General features: G+C 39.0%; 2 protein-coding genes across 8 annotated transcripts in view; one reads left to right on the top strand and one right to left on the bottom strand.

Moving 5' to 3' along the window:
- MATR3 (matrin 3) overlaps positions 1-8045 on the bottom strand; it is a 41971-nt gene extending 33926 nt beyond the window's left edge. Inside the window, exon 1 of one of the 7 annotated variants that reach the window (XM_070732703.1) lies at positions 7850-8045. Coding sequence is in view for 1 of the 7 variants with exons in the window: in XM_070732708.1 (XP_070588809.1) it covers positions 7792-7815 (24 nt within the window). In the remaining 6 variants the exon portion in view is untranslated. Of the gene's footprint in view, positions 1-7436; positions 7713-7791 lie in introns of those variants that run through there. The other 6 variants (XM_070732704.1, XM_070732709.1, XM_070732705.1 and 3 more) reach the window with 6 other exon arrangements.
- Positions 8046-14893: 6848 nt separating this feature from the next.
- The window catches only part of SIL1 (SIL1 nucleotide exchange factor), a 63284-nt gene continuing 52433 nt past the window's right edge, over positions 14894-25744 (top strand). The window contains exons 1-4 of the mRNA XM_070738328.1: positions 14894-15064; positions 18612-18722; positions 19472-19619; positions 23977-24097. Of these exons, the coding sequence (XP_070594429.1) occupies positions 18618-18722; positions 19472-19619; positions 23977-24097 (374 nt within the window). The 5' untranslated portion in view covers positions 14894-15064; positions 18612-18617. The remainder of the gene's footprint in view (positions 15065-18611; positions 18723-19471; positions 19620-23976; positions 24098-25744) is intronic.

Raw genomic sequence — 25744 nt, 5'->3', positions numbered from 1 at the left:
TGAATTTGTATTTCTGTAAGGTGTAGAGGAAAAAAAGTAACCACCACCCCCAAAAAAACCCATGGAATAGAGAAGTGAGAGTCCAATTTCTCCAAACTAAATGAAACAACTTTCAGTTGTAAACTACAAGATAATGAATTAACTGCAAAGCACATCATAGATGACAGTAGAGGAAACAAATCCAAACAGATGCAAGAATTTAAATGGACAATATTGCAGAAATTAGAAGAGAAAGTTAATGTTTGCACATATGAGAATAGAAAGGGGCATACACTTGCAAAAGGAAACAAAAACATATCCCCTAATTAACATCCCTTTGATTATCATATAGGAGTAGACATAATGATCAGAATATTTTAATATTTTAGAATATTAAAAAAAATATTTGATGAACCATTCCAAATGTGTTAAAAAGGAATAAGAAATAAGGGAAGATCAGTTGCATTCTTATGTTTGCAGTGAATATGCGAATGGTCATGTTGAACTAAATTTTTAAACAGAAGAAATTAAACTAAAATAAAATGTAACTGATGAATTAAAACTAATTACTGAATCCAAATGTTTACCTAGTTCTTTGAATATCTGCATATGCAATTGCAGATTGAGAAAATATATAACTTATGCCCCAACTTGGTACCTGTATTCAACAACTAGAAAATGTGCATTTTTTTTCAAATTTTAACAATGGATCCAGAGAAAGTATGAAAAGAAAGTTGCAAGTAGTTTCAGATCAGTTAAAATTACATAGCATAGATGTTAGTGATGAAATATTAAAGAAACATCAAGAATATACTGCAGAAACAGCTTTCAATAAATGGAACTTCTCTAAGAATAAGTCATTTTTCAAGCTTTAAATGTTTATAAGGAATGTAAATGCAGCTAAATCCATCAATTTATGATGGAAATTCTGGTCCCAATTATGATATGATATTGCAATTGTAAGCTGAGTCAGTCAACTTTATCATTTTTCATAGAAGTCATTAACCAAATAACTAGGATTAAGTGAACCAGTCACTAACTGTCCAGCTTCCCCAATGGAGTTTTTGCTAGAAATTGGCAAAAGTTGGCAAATTGAAATCATGTGACACAGTGAAGAACTACCGTAGTCATAAATATGAATGTTACCAAGGGCTCCAGTTGTAATCACATGGCCAAGACTGATGATTGTAAGCATTAATACAGATTCTAAGTCATTTTACAAGGCCATAACTTTGAATTGCCATTTTAAAAAAGGTTATAAGTAGTGTTGGGCGAACCTGTTGAAGTTCAGGTTCGGACAAAGTTGCCGTCGGAGTTCGGGTAGGTTCGCTGAAGCTGAACCCCAACACCTCTTGCCCGGCGGGAGGCGAAGCGCTGGGGGGGAGGTTGTCAGGCTCCATCAAATGGCGATGGCCGGGAGCCACCGAAAATCCCTACCCCTAGTTCTCTCTCATTTCAGAACCTGCCTCCCGAGCCCTCTTGCCTGGCAGTAGGCGAAGCGCTGGGGAACAGGTGTCAGGCTCCATCAAACGGACGATGGCCGGGAACCACCAAAAATCCCTGCCCCTAAGTTCTCTCTCATTTTGGCGGCTCCCGGCCATCGCCGGCTTGATGGAGCCTGACATTTCCTCTCAGCACTTCGCCTCCCACTGGGTAAGAGGGCTCGGGAGGCAGGTTCTGCCAGGCTGGCTTTTGAGAATCCCGGCCGGCAGCTTCAAGCGGGCAGTGGGTGAGCGAGGAGAGACGTGCACCCTCCACCTCCTCCTCTTGATCCTGCTCCGCAAGGAACAAATAAGAGGCCAAAAGTGAAAAGGCTTCTCGATTGGCAGGAGAGAGCACAGCTGTTGGGGATGAGGGTGCGCACAAGCGGGTGGGGAGAAGGAATGAATGCCGCACAACTCGGGACCACAGCGCTGCCCCCCAGACCAAGTTCTGCAGTGCAACACACCCCCTTCCAAACTGCATGACCAAGTCTCTTTTTTCCTCTCCCTCGGCTTTGGAGGCAGGTTAATAGAAGGATTTTTCAGTCCCTCCCACTCGGCCTGTGTGGAAGTCAGGGGAAACCCCACCGGCAGCTGTGCTTGGCACCGGACAGAGCTCGGAGCGCTCCTGGCCCACGTGAGGAATTAGAAAGACGCTCGTGGGGCAGGATGGGCAGAGCTGGGCGGAGGAGGAAGAGAGGAAAGGAAGAGGAGCCCCTTCGTTCCTTCTTTCCCCAAGCTGTACCAGCACTGCCCTGCGCTCCAGAAAACACAAGGGAAGAGAGATTGCTTTCTTTCCAGTGCTGCATGCCAGCAAAGAGAGGAAACAGCGGATGAAGAGGAGGCATGGGGGGGGCAGTCCTTTGAATTACAATGGAGGAAAAGAAAGGAAGAGGAGGAGGAAAGGAAGAGGAGAGGGAGGAGGGAGGAAGAAGAAGAGGAATTTCTCTGCCCCTTCACCAAAGCCCCTTCGTTCCTTCCTTCCCCAAACTGTACTAGTGCAGCCCTGCGCTCCATAAAACACAGGGGAAGAATGATCACTTTCTTTCTAGCTCTGCATGCCAGCAAAGAGGGGAAACAGCAGACGAAGAGGAGTGGGGGGCAGTCCTTTGAATGCCTGTGGAGGAGGAAAAGAAAGGAGGAAAGGAAGAGAGGAAGGAGGAAGAGAAGGAATTTCTCGTCCCCCTCCCCAAAGCCTCTTCATTCCTTCCTTCCCCAAGCTGTACCAGCGCTGTCCTGTGCTCTATAAAACACAGGAACAGAGATCGCTTTCTTTCCAGCGCTGCATGCCAGCAAAGAGGGGAAACAGCGGGAGAAAATAGCAGAAGAAGAGGAGGTGTGGGGAGCGGTCCTTTGAATGCCAGTGAAGGAGAAAGAAAGGAGAAGGAAAGGAAGAGGAAAATGAGGAGGGAGGAGGAAGGGGAGAAATTTCTCCACCCCCTCCCCAAAGCCCCTTTGTTCCTTCCTTCCCCAAGCTGAAAATCCCTGCCCCTAGTTCTCTCTCGTTTCGGCGGCTCCTGACCATTGCCCGCTTGATGGAGCCTGACACCTCCCCTCCACTGCTTCAGGATCCCGGCCGGCAGCTTCAAGCGGGCGGTGGGCGAGACGGGGAGGGCTCTGAGTCAGCCACCGCGGTCATCGGCCACCATGGTGGTGTGTTGCTTGAGCTGCTCCAGGACCAACTACATCTTCTGCTTTTTCATTGGGGAAACTGACTGACTGGCAAAAGAAATTAACCCTGGTATTCTCCTCGGGTCTAAAAGGACCCGAAATGAAGTTTGAGACCCTGTAAAAAAATTTCCCTGCATATCTGAAACTTGAAATTGCACGACTTTTTCTCATTTGAGGGGTTCTTTCTAAGGGTGGTGGTGGGTGTTTTTTTGGGGGGGGGATAGTTTTTGCTGGGCAAAAAAAGTTACCAATGTTACCCTCCAGGTCCTTTTAGACCCAGAGTATAAAAGGGTTGGTTCTAGCTACTGGAATGGTCTTTTTGAATACTTTTTTCACTAGTAAACTAATTTGAACAATTCTGAACACGATATGAAAATGGAAATGAAAAAATTGATGGTTATTTGTTTATTTTGCTCAGAAAAGGGCCTCTCCCCCACATCTGTAAGCACTTTTTTCAATTTATAGATAGAATAGCCTGCCAAATCAGAATTTCTTTACCATCTTTGGCATTGGCATACTAATTTGAACATTTCTGAACATAATGAAGTGAAAGTAAAAAAGGTTGGTTCGAGCTACTAGAATGGTTTTTTTGAATACTTTTTTGCTAGTATACTAATTTGAACATTTCTGAACACAATGAAATGAAAATTGAGATGAAAAAATTAATGCTTATTTGTTTATTTTACTGAGAAAAGCCTGCCCCCCTGGCTGTGTGCAATTATTTCAATTTATAGATAGATTAGCCTGCAAAATCCATTTTATCATTTCATTTTTCATTTTTTTGTGATCAGGGATGTTCAAATTAGTGTACTAGTGAAAAAGGTATTCAAAAAAGCCATTCCAGTAGCTAGAACCAACCTTTTTATACTTCGGGTTTAAAAGAACCCGGAGGAGCAAAAGTGTATAATCTTTGCGAACATCATTTTTTCTCATTTCAATTTTCATTTCATTATGTTCAGAATGTTCAAATTAGTATGCCAATGCCAAAGATGGTCAAAAAATTCTGATTTTGCAAGCTAATCGAGATAAAAATGAACAAAATTTTACAAAAATGGGGGGGGCAGCTTTTATGAGCAAAATAAACAAATAAACATTAATTTTTTCACTTCAATTTTCATATTGTGTTCAGAAATGTTCAAATTAGTTTCCCAATACCAAAGATGGTCAAAACAGTAAGATTTTGCAGCCTAATCTAGATGAAAATGAACATAATTTCACAAAAATGGGGGGAGGGGTTTGATGAGCAAAATAAACAAATAAGCATTTTTTAAAAATTCAATTTTCATTTCATTGTGTTCAGAAATGTTCAAATTAGTATACAGTACTAGTGAAAAAAGTATTCAAAAAGACCATTCCAGTAGCTAGAACCAACCTTTTTATACTCAGGGTCTAAAAGGACCCGGAGGGTAACAAGTGTATAGTAAATGCGAGGAGCGTACCAGGGTTAAAAAAGGAGGTGCGTCTGTGGCGTCCAAGCCTTTTCCAAGCCTTTTCAGTATTGCTCTGGGTTGCAGGACGTCTTAACTTCCTTATTTATTTAGTCCAACTTTGGCAACTTTTAAGACTTGTGGACTTCAATTCCCAGAGTTCCTCAGCCAGCTTCGCTGAGTCAGAGCCCTCCCCCCTCCCCGCGGTGTTCGAGCGAACGCCGAATCTGAACACGGACTTCTGAAAAAGTCTGGGTTCGGTATGCCGAACACAGCAAAGTTCAGCACGGAACCAAACTATGCAAGTTCAGTTCGCTCAACACTAGTTATATTAAGGCTGAAGACTATCTATGATCATGACTCAATAAATCTACATGCCATCACTTCTTTAAAACTCTTTCAAAGTAGCTTATAAAAAATTCATGGAGAAATATTTTACCACATCCTTCCATGATCTGATAACTGGTTAAAGATCAGAAAATAAGAGTAGAATTAAAGGGATACTTTTCACAATGGGAAGAAACTGGATTTCTTTAATATCTAACTTACTTCCATGATGGTATTGGGCACAAGTTAGTAAGATTTCCCGATTATTCAAGAAAAAATGAAAGAAGGGATAGAGAAAAACAGAATAAACTGTTTAAAATTGGTGAATGGGCTTTAAAATGAAAAGTGCAATTTAATATGAATGTAAACATTGGAACAAGAAAAAATCAGAACCCCAAGTATACTTTAATAGGATCTGAATTGATAATGACTAATCAAGAAAAATAGTAGAGTTATGGTAGATGTAGCAAGCTCATGAAACATTAACTGTTATGTAGCTAAAATAAAATAAGTGAATTTCATCTGACAGAACTTTACATTAGTCATAATACAAAAATTGTCTAATATAAATCTATAAATCTAACAGTGGTCATGACACCCTTGGATTATTGGTTACATTCCCATAATCAGGCTAAGTCATAACCTAGATGTGTGCATTTAAAACCATACTTTACAACTTAGCACAATGCATAAAACCAGCCACTGTGTAGAACTGTGTTCACTGCATCTCAGAAAAATTACTACAGCAGCAAAAAAGCTGATTGAATGAGAGCAATTCTATTACAAGAAGCAATTATAGAAATTTGGACCATTAAGTATTACTATACTTCCTTTCTCAATTAATTAGAATTGAATCATCCCTGGAACTAAGTACAGAAAAACTCAACATATGGAAGGCTATAATACTGTATACTGTAGTAATAGTACCTTGCTAATCACAAGTGCTAAAGAAAGACAGCTGAATAAATAGCCAATTGATTTCCTTCTGAGCTTCTAAGTTGCATCTAAGTAACTATATGAAAAATGTTAATACTGGTTTGATCAATTATTTTGAGCAATTTTTCTAATATTTTAATCTTTAAAAACAAGCTTTATTAGACATGTGTATGAATTTAAACCGTTTTAAGAACTTCAAAGATCCAAATGCAATATCCCAGGGTTCAGATTTGAGAAACAAGGTTATTGATAATCTTTTCCTTTCTCTGAACTTATTTTTTATCCTTATAATAGCTTGTTTCATAGGAATTTGAAAAAAAATAGCTAGGCAACCCTGCATTAACATTCAAAACTCAAAGTACCATATTTTAATTACTATATAGCTGTGATGGGGAACCTATGGCGGCCAGCTACTGCTCCAGGTTCCGGCAAGGGCAAGCACGTGCTCCAGTTTCTGCACTCAGTGCTGAAAAAGTTCGCCCTCACGGCTATATAGGGTATTCATGGGTCATTTATGTGAAAAGCTGCATTTAAAAAAAAAAAGGTTTACCAACTGTTTATGTCATTACACATAATTTCAAGAATTAACAAAACTGGAGAATAATTCCAAACATCCACCAACACTGAATTACCCCAAGGTTGCCAGCCTAGGCAGAAAAGTAGAGATAAGCCTACAATTACAGCAAAATAAGAGTTTGCAAGGAAGGTAAAGACATTCATTATTCAATTCTAAGTTCATTAAATTATTCAATTTAATTCAGAAATTAAACATTTCTGAAACAATGTTATAGCTTAATCATGGCTATAAGGAGAGACTTTGCCCCATTAATTTGGGGCAGCAGAAAGTTTTGTAGATAAAGATTTCCAATTCAAATGCTTCACCCCTTCTACTGTGACCTGTGTTGGACAAAAAAGTTTGTGATGATAATAAATTAACCGTTTCTGGCGAACATTCTAATTCTATTCTTTAAACTGCATAATTTTATAGAAAGTACCATGGAAAACATGGCTGTTCTTAGCCTCAATACACCTCCAATATCAAATCCTGATTAAATGTAGGCTGCAATTGCATTTTTTGTGTGTTTGATATATTATATATTATATTTTGTTAGATTTGTATGTCGCCCCTCTCCGATGAACTAATCAAGGGCCTTCGAACAGCACGAGGCTTCGACAGTTAGCATAACTCTGGACTCTTGAAAGAACAGGGACTCGCCTTCCCACAACCAAGTCTTAAAGATTCGAGTTGTGTTCAAACACGCAGTTATGTTTCAGATACATCCCCCACAAGATACCGATCAAAAGAGCAACTTTCCACCTTAGAACGGGCGGCAGTTAGTTCTCTATGTATTTTTTTTTAACCTCTTTTTGCATTCAATTAGAAATCGATCAAATCAACCGTCTACGTAGCAGACGACAAATATATAATTTATATGATCTTAAAATGGCGATCGGTAAACTTGGCTTTAAATTTTGCAGTTATGATTGAAAAATATGCGGTACACCGAGCGCCTGTAGTTCAAAAGAGCGAAACACTATTAAATACTCAATGAATTTGGTAATCAGCATCCCTGAATGCCAACGAACTTTTACTTCTGAGCAAACACACACAGACCTTATTAGATCGCCGCCAGATCGAAAAAAAATTAAGGAATACTATTTTCTTCCAGGAACATAAAGATACAAATCGGGTAACTACTCCAACAGAAGGCGGCCTAGCATAACAAAGAACAAAAAGGTCGCATAAACCTCCACTCAAAAACGCTTCTTTTGCTTCCGAGACCCGCGCATGCGCACCCCACCTCATGCTTCGGCGTTGGCCTATTTTTCTCGCCGAGAGCGCCCGCATTCACCGTTTTCCGCCGGCAGGTTTTCTCCCTCTTCCCTCCACGCATGCGCACAAGCGCGGTGGAACAGCACGCGCCCCTCCTCCCTTCCAAGTTGCCAACGGTTCAGGCCAAACGGCTCACCAAAGGAAGCCTTCGCAGCCTCATAAGAATCGACACCACCCAGCTACACCACTCCTACCTCAGCAAGGAAAAAGAGTCGTTCGCTTATTTTGCCATCGCTACCGCAAATAAAGCCTGGGGGGAAAAAAGGATCAAGAGGGGGAAGGGAAGTCCCAAAACGAAGCTGCGTAGGTCTCACTCCCACACCGCTCGCATTGGACCGATAATCTAATGAACGCATGCGCCGTCTGGCCGCAGGACCTCGAATTTTCTGCGAAGGGGGGTTCTCGCGAGAACACGCGCTCGTTGTGTTGGCCAGCACCTATCGCGAGAAGCTGAGTTTTGGATCCCCCCCCTTCAAGTCTTTTTGTGCCGCCCCACCCCCACCTGAGCTGGACAGGAAGTTTTCTCTACTGGCGCTAAAACCGTTCCCCTCCCCCCCTCCTCAAATTAGCTTTCAGTACATGCAGGCAACAAGCCTGCTTTTACAAAAATAATACAAACTTAAATATGATTGAAACTCAGTGCCCTGCGAAAATCCAACATGTTCTAAGAATTCAGACAATTAGCTTAATTTAATAACCTGTTGAGTTCAACATGGTTCAGTCCACACAGCCTAGAACTCAGTGGCAGTAGCCATGATCAATCCTAAATGCATTCTGTGGCTTTAAACTTTCACACCAATTTTTTTTTAATGTAATTTGTTCGTATGATATTGGCTTAACTTGAAATTTAAACCCAACTATTATATATTATGAAATAGCTTTTTTCTTGTGTCCAGTTGTGCCTGATTTTTGGTCCTTGTCAAGTTTTCTTCACAAAATTTTGAAGAATTCAATTCAATTTATTAGATTTGTATGCTGCCCTTCTCCAAAGAAGTGATTTGTCGTTGCCTCCTTCCTTGGCCTTAGAAAAAGTGACCAGTAAAGTCACCAGGCGTTGTATCAAAGGCAGAACTACAACTCACCATATCTCTGTTTTCAGCCTGATACCCTAACTACATCAAAGTGGCTCTTTCTAAATTCATTTTTAGCGCTGCAAGAACAGCAATCAAGGACTAACACAGGGAAGAGGTGGTTGGTTTATTTTTAATAGCACCTGAGGGCAGGACAAGAAACTGGTTGGAAGCTTGTTAGAGGGAAAGCCAATCTGGAATTGAGGAGGAATTTCCTGACGGAATGATTAGCTCTCCCCGCCCCAGAATAAAATATTCTACAGAATATTAACAGAGCCAGAATATTTCCTCTAAGGATAAAATAAAAATCTTAACAAAGTCAGAAAGCAGCCTCAGTTTTTCTGCTATAGAAAAACAATCTCAGACAGAAGCCTGAAGGGGCTGGGCTTTGTGAATGGATATTTCTTTATTCATTCACAAGGCCAGGCCACTCTATTCATAAACAGGGCAGCCAAAAGCTCCAAATAAGCATCAAAATAGGCAAGGAACTGAAACTGACAAGATAGCTCAGGCAAACAAAACACATAGGATTTGCATTTCCCCATGTGAAGAATATCCTTCTGAGTTCAGTTTCAAGTGGGATTGATTGATTCAAGGAAGTTGCTTAGAAAGAAAGTTTAATGGTGGGCAAGGCATGAGCTCCTGAACAGAAAAGGTGGATCACATGCTTCCAGATGTTGGGTGAAGAGAAAAAAAATGAAAAGATGTTGAGTCCCTTGGTTTTAGGACTTCTATTGAGCCCCAACTCTTAGTTCCCATGCATATAATGCATTCTGATTGGCTATCAGACTCCCATGGGGCCATGCAGGAGTAACTCTGTAGGCCAGTGATGGCGAACCTTTGCGTGCCAAAAGGTGTGTGTGTGGATGTGCTAGCATGCGTGCACGAGGCCGCACCACTTCCATCCCCCCATGCATGCGCACACCACTGCACTGCTGTCCACGCATGCGCTGAAGTCTTTCTGAAGGCTGGTAGATGAAAAAAAAATCCCAAACTGGCAAATCGGAAGTGCATTTTTCTGAACTTGTGGTTTGTCTGTTGGGGGATTTTTTGGCCTCTGGGGCTTCAGGAAAGCTTCCCTGAAGCATCCAGAGGACGAAACGGCCTTTCCCAAGGCTGAAAATCAGCTGGCCAGCACTGGAGCTGAAACATGGAAAAGTCTCATGTGTCTTTCCCTATGGCTCTGTGGGCCACCTGGGATTCGCTATCACGGTTGTAGGCTGTCTTGAGTCCAAGCTTGCTTGAGCTCCGCAGGCTGCTGCAATCTTCCCAGGTCCCATGTAGTGTAATAAAAAGGCTTTGGGCGTGCCTTCCGTCCCCTGTCCTAATGTTTCTCTCTTACTAATATCATGTATATAAATATTATTATATCTTTATATACTACCAATACGTATTTGACAAAACAAATAAATAAATAAAATAAAATTTCTAATCTGACTCTGAAGGAGGTAGATTATTATTATTATTAATAACAATAAAACCTCTTTTTATTTCAACAGCTGTGAATTATGTCCATTCGCAGCCATAATAAATCCCAAGCAGTGTTAATTAGTCTGACAGAAGTATGCCAGTCTTTCAGAAGAAGGCTGATAAGCACTAACCATTACCTCTCTTGACATGCTGCCAAAGACCTAATTGGCAAGGAGCTTTGCAAGGCCAAACAGAACAGCAGTCACACAAATCTCAGGGGGAAAGGTGAATAAATCTTCCTACCATTATTTTCTTGTTTCCTGCTACTTCATATTGTTTTCCCTTTGTTCTCTCAAGACAAATAGGGGAAGGGCCTGCAAAGGAATCTTTGGCACTCATCATTTATATTTTCTATAAAACCTGAGGAGGCCTATCTGTACCTCAGAGAAATTTTTGAAATAAATAAATAAATAAAGTGTTCTTCCTTTTTATTCCTTAATATTTAAAAAAAAAAGATAGGAAAGAGAGTCACTTGTCCACATGATTCCTTGTGACAGGTTGTCTACATTATTTGTTTGTTTGTTTGTTTGTTTGTTTGTTTGTTTGACTTGTATGCCAATAAACAAATAAACAAATACTAGTGTAAATAAATAAATATTAATACTAGTGTAAGGCAAGTTTTAAATTAAGTCCAAAGCTTGGACATATTCGGAATCCATAGACAGTTGGCACAGTTCACTCAATATGACCCGAAATGAAATTTGAGACCTGTAGATTATTTGTCATGAAGATCTCAAACTTGTGATGAATTGACTTTTCCTCATTTGAGGGGTTCTTACTATGAGTGAGGGTTTTTTTCTGTTTTGTTTTCTTTTTGCTACACAATGATTGTTACATTTTTTTACATTTCGTTACACCTGAAACATTATAGTACAGTAAATGGGAACAGAACAGCAAGGTTAAAGCAACCCTCCCTTTCAATGTAGCTTAATAGTATTACATTGGCAGCTTAATAGTAAAAGGTAGGATAGGATAGGATACTAGGATAGAATAGAATAGAATAATTTTTATTGGCCAAGTGTGTTTGGACACATAAGGAATTTGTCTTGGTGCACAAGTTCTCAGTGTAAATAAAAGAACAGTTTGTCAAGAATATAAGGTACAACAATGAATAGAATAGAATAGAATTCTAATGACTGGGTACAAATAAGCAAGCAAATTATATTAGGAACCAGTCAATATAAATTGTAATGATACAAGTAACAATGTTACAGTCATACAGTCATAAGTGGAAGGAGATGGGGATACAAATGATGAGAAGACTAATACAGTAGTAATAGTAATGCAGCCTTAGTGCACAGTGTTTCCCAACCTTGGCAACTTGAAGAGATCTGGACTTCAACTCCCAGAATTCCCCAGCCAGCATTTGCTGGCTGGGGAATTCTGGGAGTTGAAGTCCAGATCTCTTCAAAATGCCAAGGTTGGGAAACACTGGCTTAGTGAATAGTTTGGTTTGACAGTGGTGAAGGAATTATTTGTTTAGCAGAGTGACAGCATTCAGGAAAAAAATGTTCTTGTGTCTAGTTGTGTCTAGTTATCTTGGTGTGCAGTGCTCTATGGCATCATTTTGAGGGTAGGAGTTGAAACAGTTTGTTTCCAGGATGTGAGGAGTCAATAAATAACAAATTAATAATAACTAGGAGCATATCCTTGTACAAACTATTGATATAAGATGAAAACTTAAATTAGAGCCTTAATTCTGCAGGATAATTTGTTGGCTAGAACTGTTTTTTTAAAATAAAAAATATATATTATAACTGGAAATTTGTGATCTATCCAACTCAGTATTGACTAGTTGGAGATGTCGTCTATGTTCAAATGTAGGATTTTTTAAAATAGGGAAATGAAAGCTGACAAAGCCATTATTAGATGAGAAAGAAATTCGCTAAGTATAGTTATATACACACTGGGACTGAAAGCAAAGAGGAGTTAAATAGAAAGTAATAATTAAATATTAAACTAAGAGGTCTATAAGGGGCATGCATAAATTCAGTCTTGTGCCTAAGGTACCGTCCCTTTCTTATTGTCCTATTGTCCTATGGGCTCCTATGGGTACGATCAGGTATGCAGTACCGGTAGCAAAATTTGGAGCTCCACACCAGAGCACCCAATTTGCACTGAAAGATGTTGAAACAAAATGCATAAGCCACACCCACAGTGTGGTAGTAAAAATTTTGGTAGCCCATCACTGATTTACCTTAAAGGGGAGGGATAAAATGGCAGGAGCGAGCATCCAGTGGACTGTATTAAAAAAGGCCATCTTAAAAGCCACTGGACTGTATGTAAGACAAATAACTAAAGGTAAAAGGAAGAAGAAACCGCTATGGTTTAGCAATGATGTAAGGGCTATAGTCAATGAAAAAAAGGCTGCCTATAGGAGGTATAAAGAGTCTGGAAGTATAGCTGATAGGGAGGTATATAAAATGAGACAGAAGGAGGCGAAACAGATAATATATGCTGCTAAAGCCTCAAAAGAGGAAGAAATTGCCAAATCTGTAAAGAAGGGGGATAAAACCTTCTTCAGATATATTAATGATAAGAAGAAGAAAAACTGCGGCATCACGAAGCTTAGTACCGGGAATAATACATGCATTAATGGGAATAAGGAGATCGCTGACCATTTCAATAGCTACTTCTGTTCAGTTTTCTCAAAAGACACCTTACAAAATAATACTATAGAGGGATATAGCATTGCTTCCAGCTGTACGGATTCAGCTCCAGTGATCTTAGAAGCCGATGTCTTAGAAGAACTTGAACGATTAAAGATAAATAAGGCAATGGGTCCAGATGGTATCCACCCCAGAGTTCTTAAAGAACTCAGATCTGTCATTGCTACCCCCCTGACTGATTTGTTTAACCAATCCTTGTTAACAGGAGAAGTTCCTGAGGATTGGAGAATGGCCAGTGTTGTGCCTATTCACAAGAAGGGCAGTAGAGAAGAAGCTGGTAACTACAGGCCAGTTAGCTTGACATCAGTTGTAGTTAAAATGATGGAGACTCTACTCAAAAAGAGGATAAATCAGCACCTAAAAAACAATAACTTATTAGACCCAAATCAGCATGGCTTTACTGAAGGCAAATCATGTCAGACTAATCTCATTGATTTCTTTGACTATGTCACAAAGGTGTTGGATGAAGGTGGTGCCGTGGATATTGCCTACCTGGACTTCAGCAAAGCCTTTGATACGGTTCCACATAAAGAGCTGATAGATAAATTAGTGAAGATTGGACTTAATCCTTGGATAGTTCAATGGATTTGCAGCTGGCTGAAGCGTAGACATCAGAGAGTTATTGTTAATGGCGAGTATTCTGAGCAGAGTCAGGTTACAAGCGGTGTGCCACAAGGATCTGTTCTGGGTCCTATTCTTTTTAATATATTTGTGAGTGACATAGGGGAAGGTTTGGTAGGGAAGGTTTGCCTATTTGCCGATGACTCTAAAGTGTGCAATAGGGTTGATATTCCTGGAGGCGTCTGTAATATGGTAAATGATTTAGCTTTACTAGATAAATGGTCTAAGCAATGGAAACTGCAGTTTAATGTTTCCAAATGTAAAATAATGCACTTGGGGAAAAGGAATCCTCAATCTGAGTATTGTATTGGCAGTTCAGTGTTGGCAAATACTGTACTTCAAAAGAAAAGGATTTAGGGGTAGTGATTTCTGACAGTCTCAAAATGGGTGAACAGTGCAGTCAGGCGGTAGGGAAAGCAAGTAGGATGCTTGGCTGCATAGCTAGAGGTATAACAAGCAGGAAGAGGGAGATTATGATCCCACTATATAGAATGCTGGTGAGACCACATTTGGAATACTGTGTTCAGTTCTGGAGACCTCACCTACAAAAAGATATTGACAAAATTGAACGGGTCCAAAGACGGGCTACAAGAATGGTGGAAGGTCTTAAGCATAAAATGTATCAGGAAAGACTTAATGAACTCAATCTGTATAGTCTGGAGGACAGAAGGAAAAGGGGGGACATGATCGAAACATTTAAATATATTAAAGGGTTAAATAAGGTCCAGGAGGGAAGTGTTTTTAATAGGAAAGTGAACACAAGAACAAGGGGACACAATCTGAAGTTAGTTGGGGGAAAGATCAAAAGCAACATGAGAAAATATTATTTTACTGAAAGAGTAGTAGATCCTTGGAACAAACTTCCAGCAGATGTGGTAGATAAATCCACAGTAACTGAATTTAAACATGCCTGGGATAAACATATATCCATCCTAAGATAAAATACAGAAAATAGTATAAGGGCAGACTAGATGGACCATGAGGTCTTTTTCTGCCGTCAGACTTCTATGTTTCTATGTTTCTACCTGTACCTACTTTGCTTTTGTTTAAGTTCATACCAATACCTGTTATCTTGTACAGTACAGTACATGTTTTGGCGGATAGAAAGCTAGATAGATAATAAATAAACAAATAAAAATAATGTATATTTTCTTTTATGTACACTGAGCGCATACACCCCAAAGACAAATTCATTGTATGTCCAATTGGCCAATAAAGAATTCTATTCTATAATGAACGGCTTTTCATGCCCTTTGGAGTCAGTCCGACATAGAATCTGAATAGGGCCGAGTTACGGTATAAAGCGGACCAGAAAGTGTAATATCTTGCGAGCTGATGAACGCCTCTACACTTACTATCTCTACGTATGCAACCTCCTGCAGCCACGTTGGGAGGGGCGGCTTCCTTTGAATGGGCGGAGCTCTTGCCCGAGAACTCTGAACGCTGGGTGTGGGGGGAGCGGCGGTGGTGACGAGGGTTTTCCTGATTGGTGAAGAGCGCCGGCTCCGAGGTCCTGCTGGAAGAGGGTCCCGCAGAGAGGTAGTGGGCTGGCCGGTGAAAAGAAGGCTGCGTGGGCACGGTGCGTATTCCAGGGCTCCTTCCGAGGCAGCCGGGCATTCCCTCCAAGTACCGAGCGGCGGTGTCAGCAGTTAATAAGCTGCCGGGGATCTTTTCCCTGCCTGCTGCTGCCCATATGTTTTGGACTCCAAATCCCATCGCGCTTGACTTCTGTGTGGCTGATGATGGGGATTGTGTTGGAAACCTTTTGGGGGGGTATCTGATCTCGTGTTCGCTCTACTCCATACAAGCGAAGGGGAATAGTCGCCGGTCACTTCTGCTTCAGCTGGTTCAAGAGGGGTTAGTTGCTGGAATGCTAATGCGTAAATAAATGTATTTATTATTTATTTAATTAATTATAAATAAATAATAAATACAGTACATTTATTTACGCATTAGCATTCCAGCAACTAACCCCTAATTAATTAATTTATATGCCGCACAACTCCCAAAGGACTCTCGACAGCTTACAACAAAATCAACATATAAAAAAAGGACAGTTTTAAAAACAATTTTAAACCAGTTAATAAAATCAACTTTGGGGTGATTGGGTGGACCGGGAATGTAAAGCCACGGTGGAACCGGCTTATTTTGTTCTTAAAACGCACGATCCTGTGTAGATTATGGACGGATTGGCCGTTTCTGACCCAGTTTTAGAAAACCGATGTAGACAAGCAAATTTTTTTAAAAATTAAACAAATGTGTAGTAGGAACTGCTGCGGTTCCATGTGACTTGCTTCCCCTCCCCATCTTCCACTGCTGTCCAAACAGACCAGCCTCTCGGATAGATAAAACGTTGAATCTGTACAGGTCTGTACAGTATTGGATCTTGCATTGGATTAATCGGCCGTTAAATAGAATAGGTACCCTTAAAGATCATCTGATATTTCCATTAATACCAACATGTGCTCTTGAGAAATTTTGCTTATTTATCATTTCTTGAAGTAATGTGCCTTCCATCTCAGCAAGGTGACTCTGAGTTAATAGTATTTAATTTTATTATTAATTTTAATTAATACAATTAATAAAAATAACAATATAAAATATTACAACAAGAAATAGTATATTAATAATGAAATGAGTTGTAAATAAGTAATGTTGCTTTGAAAATTGAGATGGGTTGGGTTTGGGACAAGGGTTTTTTGTTTTATTTTTTGGTATACTGTACTTTAAGTCTCTGTTGATACCTGGAAGTGGCTTGGTATTGCCTCCTTAGGGTTGAGAGAGAGTGACTGGCCCTAGGTCACACAACTTGCTTTGTATCTAAGAGGGAGATAACTGCAGGAAAAAACAATTACTGCCATTGATGACCTGTGTACTGCATGAGACAAAAAGAGGGCTGTCAAAATACTTATGACCCCTTGCACCCTGGACACAAACTGTTTCAACTCACTCTCAAAACAACACTATGGTTTAGAGCACTGCACACCAAGACAACTAGACACAAGAACAGTTTTTTCCTGAACACCATCACTCTGCTAAATGAATACTTCCCTCAACACTATCAAACTATCCACTAGGCTGCATTACTATTACTATTAGTCTTCTCATCATTCTTATCTCACATCTCCTTCTACTTATGACTGTAACTTGTTGCTTGTATTCTTATGATTTATATTAATATTGACTGGCTGTTTATTTGTACCTTATGACAATCATTAAGTGTTGTCCCTCATGATTCTTGACAAAAGTATCTTTTCTTTTTCTGTACACTGACAGCATATGCACCAAAGATAAATTCCTTGTGTGTACAATCACACTTGGCCAATAAATTATTCTATTCTATTCTATTCTATTCTAATTCTAATTCTATTCCATTCTATTCTATCTCACGGTTTCCATGGGTATGATTTGCATGATACACCTCTTGCTACCTTAAACAGAATTTACTTCATTTATTCATTTTTCTGGCTTTCTATGATAATTGTAAACTGACTGAGACTTATAGCTGAATATTTGATCCATATTTTTTCTCATTCTAATATGCCTCCTGAGTATTCTTGCCATTGTACAGTTAGGTGGCAGTGTGATGAAGTAGAATCTACATTGGGACATTTTTCAGATATTTAGCAGTATATAATTATAGTCCTTAAATATTAAATGAATAGCTGATCCTGAGCTAGGTATATGCCATCATACTTTGGGAACATTATCAAATCGAGCAGCTTGGATCAACAAAAAATCAATTAAAAAATCCCAAAGATGTGATAATACAAAACTATCTCCACTGAAAACCCAGCTCAGCCAAATAGCAGGCTACAAATGAAGTTTGCAAAGGAACAGTCCCCGGAATTCACGAGGCAGAACAAATGACCATAAATTGCTTCAAACTCACAGTGATAGTGTTGTAGGCTGATAAATCAAAGTGGTATGAAGGAAGGATAGAGGGACCCTGTTGTGTGAAGGTTTCTAGTTCTCACTGTTCCTTTGGACCCAGAAGTTGTGCTCAGCAGTCATTTCTGTTCAGGATCCCTGGTGTGATTCAGGGACTTTAAAAGGCCTTTTTGCTACAAAAGGGATGCTGAGGGTGCTTCCCCACTGATTTAATTCTTAGGAGGAATAGGGCTGGCTTTCAAGAAGGTAGCACATAATAGTAGAAACTCCTTGTCAAGGAAGGGCATAACTGAGACGGTTGCCATTATTTCAGTTTTCATCGAAGGAATTGCCTTAGTGGGAGGTAAAGAAAAAGGTGGGGGAAGAATAAAAGAAAGAAGGAGAAGTAAAAAGATTAGGCGAATAAACGAGGTACGTACAAAGAAAGATGGAGGGGAATGGTGCTAAATACAAAATTTTTCTTTGAATTTTTAAGTAACAGAGTAACAGCTTTCTTTATTGCCTTTATCCTTGCAGGTTCGTTGTGATTACCAAGGTGCCGTCTCCATATATGTAGAAAATAATACTAATAGTAGCTAGTGGGAGAGCATGATTGTTTAAGTGACAAAACTTAAGAACCACCTTTGCTAGGTGTGTAGAACCTGTGTCCCCCATGTCTCTTACTTTTGAGCAGTTGCTCTACTTATAGTTAGTGGGAAAGGACACTGAATCTGTTTTTACTTGGACAATCAAAGATTTCCCATAATTTTCTTTTTGAATGATCCCAATGGTATCCCAATGGTATCATTCAAAAAGAAAAGAAAATTAAGGAAAGATGTAGTTTTAGCTGAAACTGTGCACATTTATCATTATTTTAAAAAGTATGCAAGGTCCACTTATTTGACTCACTGTTAACTCTCCCATTAATTATATGATATGTCATTAAAGTATACAATCTGCATATTCATAGTATAAGTTTATGCTAAAGATATTATCCATGATGAATATGCTTTTGACTAAAGAATATTCTTTGAGATAATATAATATTTAATAATATTTATGAAATATTCATAATACAGTATTTACCCATGTATCTTTGGAACAGAGCTTCGGGATAGATATTTTGGAACAGTGGAATATTCACTGCTTGGTGTCCTCTTTGTTTTCTATGGAATATGGTAAAATTGTACAATGTGATGAGAATAACGGATGGAAATGGGCAGCGATCTATCTATTAATCAACTGTGTAATTTCAGGTTGAAATGCCTCGTATTTGTTTTTGGTCCTCCATTGTGACAAAGCTGAATTTGGTGGTCTTGCTGCTATTTATAACAAGTTTCTCTTCATGCTTGAATGACAGAGTTGCAGTAAGTAATTTAAAAAAACAAAACAAATATTTAATATGTTTCATTAAAGAAAGTTAAGCCATCAGCCAGAATGAATATGGGCAAGTGGGGATGGTAAACTTTCTCTCTTTAGCACAGTGCTTTCAATACACATGGTATTGCACATATTTAATTGTTTTTTTTTAATGCATGTGTAATACATACAGTATTTTAGCTAATAAAAGATAATAAACATGCTGGAAATATTTTAAATATATTAATCAGATTTTAAATATATTAATCAGATTTGTATGCCGCCCCTCTCCGCAGACTCAGGTTCAAGACCCAAGTGCCACACAGTGGGATGAGCTCCTGTTAGTTGCCCCAACTTCTGCCTATTTAGCAGTTCAAAAGCAAATGCGGCCTGATAAATAGGTACCAATTTATTAACATTAGCAGCATTCCATGCCATGCTGGTCACATGACCACAGAAATGTCTTAAAGCAGCAGTAAGCAAAGTTGGCTCTTCTATGACAGGTGGTTTCAACTCCCAGAATTCCGGAGCTAGCATGATTGGCTCAGGAATTATGGGAGTTGAAGTCCACAAGTCATAGAAGAGGCAACTTTGCCTACCACTGTCTTAAGGTACCCCTGGTTTCCCTGATTAAGAAACGGAGATGAGTGGTACTGTTGAAACCCCCCCTCCCAGAGTTGGACATGAGTGGAGAGGGAAACCTTTAGTTTTACCTTTATAAGCAGATCTAAAAGTAACCCTACCTTTTTTTATGTAGGAATTTGCTTTGACCAAAAAAGAAGAGGGTGATTTAAAAGAACAAAATAAGGAAGAATTGGAGGTGGTCGAGGAGGAAGAAGAGATTCTTGATTCTGAAGACTTGGAAGTGTTTTATCCAACAAATCAGTGGCAGACTGTCCGGCCAGGTAATGGAAACATGGTTTATTTTTGGAGTAGTGCAAGTAACTTACAAGGGAGGCTTGCAAAGGGACTAAAACACCCCTCTTTACTCTGTTGCTCAAAGTTGTCAGGCCTGGAAGCCATCTTTTATGTTGGGCCTTCAGGCCTGCCACATTTTCTACTTTGGGAAAATGGGAGAGGGGTATGTGGAGTATGGGAGTCAAAATAACATTCCTTTCTCAGAGTGTCAAGGACATCTTGTCCTGGCACCTGGAGTCGGATGACTGGGAGGCATCTCCAGTTGGGACAGTGTCTGATTGGGCCATGTGATGGACATGTGAGTGCTGGGCAGGGATTGGAACTTTCATTTAGGGATGGGGAAAACCTGGAAATCTTAAGATTCGGGTTTTCCCAGATGTGCCAGTACGACATCACTAACAAAATGGAACTTTGAGGAAGTTGGAGCCTCGGAATTTTATTTCATTGTGGGTATTACTTGGAACCCTGACAAAAGTGTTGTTAGGGAAAAAGGGCTGAATTAGGCTAAGATTTTGGTTAATCCAGCATTTCTTACAATGACCAATTCAGTGCCTGCTGGTGTTTACAAATAGGAGATGGACTATAGCTATTTCCCATCATTGTTGCCCCGCACCTAGTATTGGGAGCGATGCTGCCCCCAGTCTAGAGGTCGTTGATAGAAGATAGAACTATCTTCCATGAGGGGCTACCTCTGAAGAGTGTTCGGAAACTTCAAATCGTGCAGAATGCAGCCGCGTGAGTGGTCATGGGTCTTCCCAGATACACCCATGTTTCTACAACACTCCGCGGACTGCATTGGTTGCTGATTGGTTTCCGGTCACAATTCAAAGTGTTAGTAATGACCTATAAAGCCCTACATGGCATCGGAACAGATTACTTACTGGACTGCATTCTGCAGCATAAATCCCAGGGACCAATTAGGTTCCACATAGTTGGCCTTCTCTAGATCCTGCCGGCCAGACAATGTCATCTGCCGGAGCCCAGGGGAAGAGCCTTCTCTGTCGGCCCTCTGGAATCAGTTCCCTCTGGAGATTCGCACTGCCCCCATCCTCCTCGCCTTTCGCAAGAGCCTCAAGACTCACCTATGTCACCAGGTATGGGACAAGTAGATCAAGCCCCTTTCCCCTGTCTATCAAATGTAATGTGCGGTTGTGAATGAGTTGGTGGATTGATTTTAATATATATGGGATTTTTAGTAATGAGTTTAATTATTAGATTTGCTGTGCTGTTTTTTGCATTCTGTGAGCTGCCCCGAGTCTTTGGAGAAGGGCGGCATACAAATCATCATCATCATCATCATCTTCTTCTTCTTCTTCTTCTTCTTATTATTATTATTATTATTATTATTGGTATTAGTATTAGTATTATTAGAATAATAATAATAATAATAATAATAATAATAGATCTAAGTTAGTAGCCATCCCCAAATTTTGTAGTTAGTTCTTCAGGTGAATTTTGTTGGGAGGCAAATCCCCCCTTGTTTTCCTCCCCAAAAGCTAAGTGCGTCTTATACTTTGGAGCGTCTTATACTCCGAAAAAATACGGTATGTGCTTTCCTTGAATGGCAGTGCCAGAAGAGCTGTTTTCTCTGGTTGCATGCATACAAATTCTCTCAGTGTCTCAATACTGGAAGCTTAGAAGAAAAGTTATTTACATTATTTTATGTGCTTATCCACAGGTACTTACCTTCAAATCTCAGTTGATCGAAGGCTCTGTTGTTAAATTGATGGAAGGAAGTTCTAATAAATGAGACTGCCTCTTAAGGAACTAAATTATTGAACCTCTTTTTGTCAGTAGGGCATGACTTAAGGAAAAGCATTAAAAAAGCAATGAATAGAAGTGGAAATGAATATCCAAGTTACTAATATTTCCTCCTTTTCCCCCAAATGCCATCACTCTGCTTAACAAATAATTCCCTCAACACTGTCCAACTATTTACTAAGTCTACACGACTATTAATCTTCTCATAATTCCTATCACCAATCTCCTCCCACTTATAACTGCCTCGCTGTAACTTTGATGCTTGTATCCTTACAATTTATTTTGACTGATTCCTAATGTGAATTGATTGCTTATTTGTACTCTATTACAATCATTAAGTGTTGTACCTTACGATTCTTGACAAATGTATCTTTTATGTACACTTAAGAATATATGCACCAAGAAAAATTCCTTGTGTGTCCAATCACATTTGGCCAATAAAGAATTCTTTCTATTCTTTCTCCAATATCTCAAAACCAACCCCCCCCCCATATATAGACAATGCACACTTTTTAAAAATAGAGTCAGTTATATGTTAATTAGATTATACTTTTTTTGTCTGTTTACATCTTGGAGGTGCAGACGTAAAGCCAAATTATGAAATGCAGACAAAACAAATATTCCATTTTATAATCAAGATATTTTTATATACAAAAACTAAAGTGAACATTGTAAGACACGCTGTTCAACTGCAGTCTACTTTTAGTTGATTAAATAAGATCTAAAATGAAAAAACCCACCCCAATTATTGTGTCATGTATTTTCACTATTCTTTTCCTTAAATGCAATAAACATGTACAGTTCTGAAATAAAAAGACTGTGCATTTCAAACTTTCCAGAGAACAAATTTAATGTCCCTTAATGGATATGCTTGAAAAATTGCAAGATTACAGGTTGTCCTCAAGTTATGACCACAATTGAGCCCAACATTTATGTTGCCAAATCATACAGGGGTTAGATTTTATGACTTTTCTTGTCACAGTTGTTAAGTGAATCATTGCAGTTGTTAAGTTAGCAACACGGTTGTTAAGTGAATCTGGTTTCCCCATTGACTTGGTTGCCAAATGGCCAAATTTTGATCATGTGATTATGGGAATGCTGCAATGGCTGTAAGTGTGAAAAATGGTCGTCAGTCACTTTTTTCCAGTGCTGTTGTAACTTTGAACAGCCACTAAACAAATGGTTATAAGTTGAGCAGTACCTGTGCTTCAGTTACAGATTATATTAATGGAAATCTCAATCTTTTCATTTATGCATTTCCTTAGTTTAAAAACACATGCTGTGCAATTTTGACAGAATATATATTTCCTCTATGACATATTTTAATTTTGTTCACTTTTTTACATTAGTGTCTTATTTAAAATATACTTTGGCTCAGTATGATTCCTTTCCCATCTTACTCGAATGGCTCAGTTATTTGCATCGTCAGTCCTGCTATTGAGATTGTTTTGCCGGACTTTTTGTTAACAGCTTGAAAAGTTATCCATCTCCCTTGAATAAACTTGACTCCCAGTGACTTTATTGATATGCGGAAAACACTAACTTTTAAAAACTAAACATATAAATGATAGAACATTTCACAGAAAAACTAGGCTACTCTCATTCTTTTCTGTTAGAAATTATCCCCATGTTGCTTTATCCTGTAAAGCCCATTGCCATAAATTTTGTGTGAACATAGAAACTCATGAATTGCTGATCATTGGAAAGGGAACCCATAATAGTATAAGGGCAGACTAGATGGATCATGATGTCTTTTTCTGCCGTCAGTCTTCTATGTTTCTATGTAGGAAGATTTTACTTCTAATTTTACATGTTTTTTCTTGTGTCAGATTATTAGTTTATTTTTTGAACTCATTTCCCGTCAAGTGGTGTGATTTCAGAAAAGTGCCCCATTCTATAATTACGGATTTTGATGAAATTTTGTATAAACATGCACACATGTCTCCAATAAACATTGGTAAAATGTCATGTGTGCTGATGCAATAATTGCGGATAATACTTGTCAAACAGAGACCCCCAGACCACTTGACATGGAATGACCAATTTTTGAGCCCAATTATTGGGCTCTGATTACCCAAGTTCCCTGCAGTAGAAATTAAGGACTTCAGCAAATCATATTCTTTTACAACAGATTTCTAATTTTGTGTTCCTGGGATTCAGACAATCAATACTGTTGATAATACTGTTGTTCTGTCTGCATTTGTCATACAAATGGTCCCTGGGTTCCATAATAGTAATCTCTGCAAAGGGACGGTTAAATATGGTAGAGTAGCATATTACACTATTTATTTGTAATATGTTACTATATTTATGCAAATATTTATGCAACCAGACTTATGATTCTCCAAGTATTGCTGAATTACAGAACCCATAATTTGCACTGGTCCATTGTGAGAAGTGCTGGAAATTATTCAGCATCTGAGAACATAGCAGGGGTCTCCAGCTAGATGACCTTACACTAAACTAACATGACAGAACTTTAATATTTTTTCATTTTTAATTGGTTCCCTTTTTGAATATGGTTTTGAATATTTATGGCACAGAAAGAGACAAAACTGAAATCTCTTAACTTCTTATTTTTAGGTCAAGCTATTCCTGCAGGATTACATGTACAATTAAATCTTCAGACTGGAGAAAAATTAGCCAAGCTTCCAGATGACTACAAAGAAAAAAGTGACACAAAAGACTCTCCAAAAAGTAAAAGGTATACAGATTTAAAAGACACCCCCCCTCCCTTTTAAACTGGATCTGGATCAACTTCTATTAGTTTTCATTGTTTCTTTGAAAAGGAACACTATCAGAAAGGTGCTTCTTTCCAGAGCAAGTTCTTTCATAGATCTTGTTCGAAATTGTGATCTATTAGAGTACATAACCCGGCAGGTCCGGCCCTCTGGAGCCAACTCCCCCCAGAGATAGAATTGCCCCCACCCTCCTTGCCTTTCGTAAGCTACTTAAAACCCACCTCTGCCGTCAGGCATGGGGGAATTGAGATCCTCTTTCCCCCTAGGTCTTTACAATTCTATGCATGGTATGTATGCATGTATGTCTGGTTTTTATATTAATGGCTGTTTAATCGTTTTTAGTATTAGATTACTATTGTACACTGTTTTATTGTTGCTGTTAGCCGCTCCGAGTCTCCAGAGAGGGGCGGCATACAAATCCAATAAGAAGTAAGTAAGTAAGTAAGTAAGTAAGTAAGTAAGTAAGTAAGTAAGTAAGTAAGTAAGTAAGTAAGTAAATAAATAAATAAATAAATAAATAAATAAATAACCCACACTGTAAAATAAGCTCTTGATACACTGGAATGATATAATCACAATGCAAGTCAAGTAGAAAGTAGTGATCAAGTTTCTCTGTCCTGCTTGTGCTTATCTTTTAATGTGATACGTAAGTCATCTTCCAACAATGCTTCTCCAGATTCTCTGTGGGACAGATTATCCAGATACAAGATTTTTTTTTTCTTTTTATGATCCTTTTTATCGGGGTGAAGTTGGGGTGACCGAATGGAGCTGAGTGTTTGCTGGCCGGATGCCCTTCCTGAAGCCTATGTGAAGTTTGCAGCAGATGTTTTTTCTTTGTGCCCTGATAGAGAAGCATCTAGGATTGAACTCTCAACCTTCCGAGTGGGAGGCAAGAGTCAGAGGCCTCTAACCACTGTGCAGCTCAGCTATATACCGGAGAATAAATGAACACAAGTCATACATTGTAGCTCAAACAGTAACAAGGGAATGGCCCAACATTTTAGTCTCCCAGGACATTCCATCACTGACCTCAAGGTAGCAGTAGTGAAACAGGAACATGTCATTAGCACCAGGCAAGGAGAGGCAACTAAATTACAAGGCATTACAAAAATGCAGTCCATTAAGAGAAGATTTGAATAGGGACAATGGGTTCCTAGACCATTATTTCTGCTAATTGATGTGGCTTTCAGTTATGCTATTGTGTAAACCCATTAGCTTGTTTTTCTCCACCCGCCTTTCTCTTGCTTCTACTTTCTTTATTTAAAGTCCACTAAGTCTAATAGTGAACCTGCTCTGTTCATTTCATGCTACTCATGAAAGCTTATTTCCTAAGAAAGTTGATTGATCTTAATAGTGTTTACAATGTGTTATACAAGTACAATAAATGGCTGGGGTATAGCCCGTTCAGAATTAGAATCAATATTGTTCTTAACCTTGGGGCTTCAAAAATTAACCAGAGAGTACGTAATGTATTGGGGAGTAATTTTTTGTAAGCCAATTTGATTGTTTATCCACGTTGGAAGAGGGAATTTAAATAAACAATAACTAAAAAATTATTTATCTTAAAGATTCTATCAACAAATCAGTACTGATTATGCTTAATTACTAGT

Source organism: Erythrolamprus reginae, chromosome 1 (assembly GCF_031021105.1).
Source record: "Erythrolamprus reginae isolate rEryReg1 chromosome 1, rEryReg1.hap1, whole genome shotgun sequence".
NCBI lineage: Eukaryota > Metazoa > Chordata > Lepidosauria > Squamata > Dipsadidae > Erythrolamprus > Erythrolamprus reginae.
Note: the sequence above shows the minus strand (reverse complement) of the source record. Positions and strands in the feature narration are given on the sequence as shown.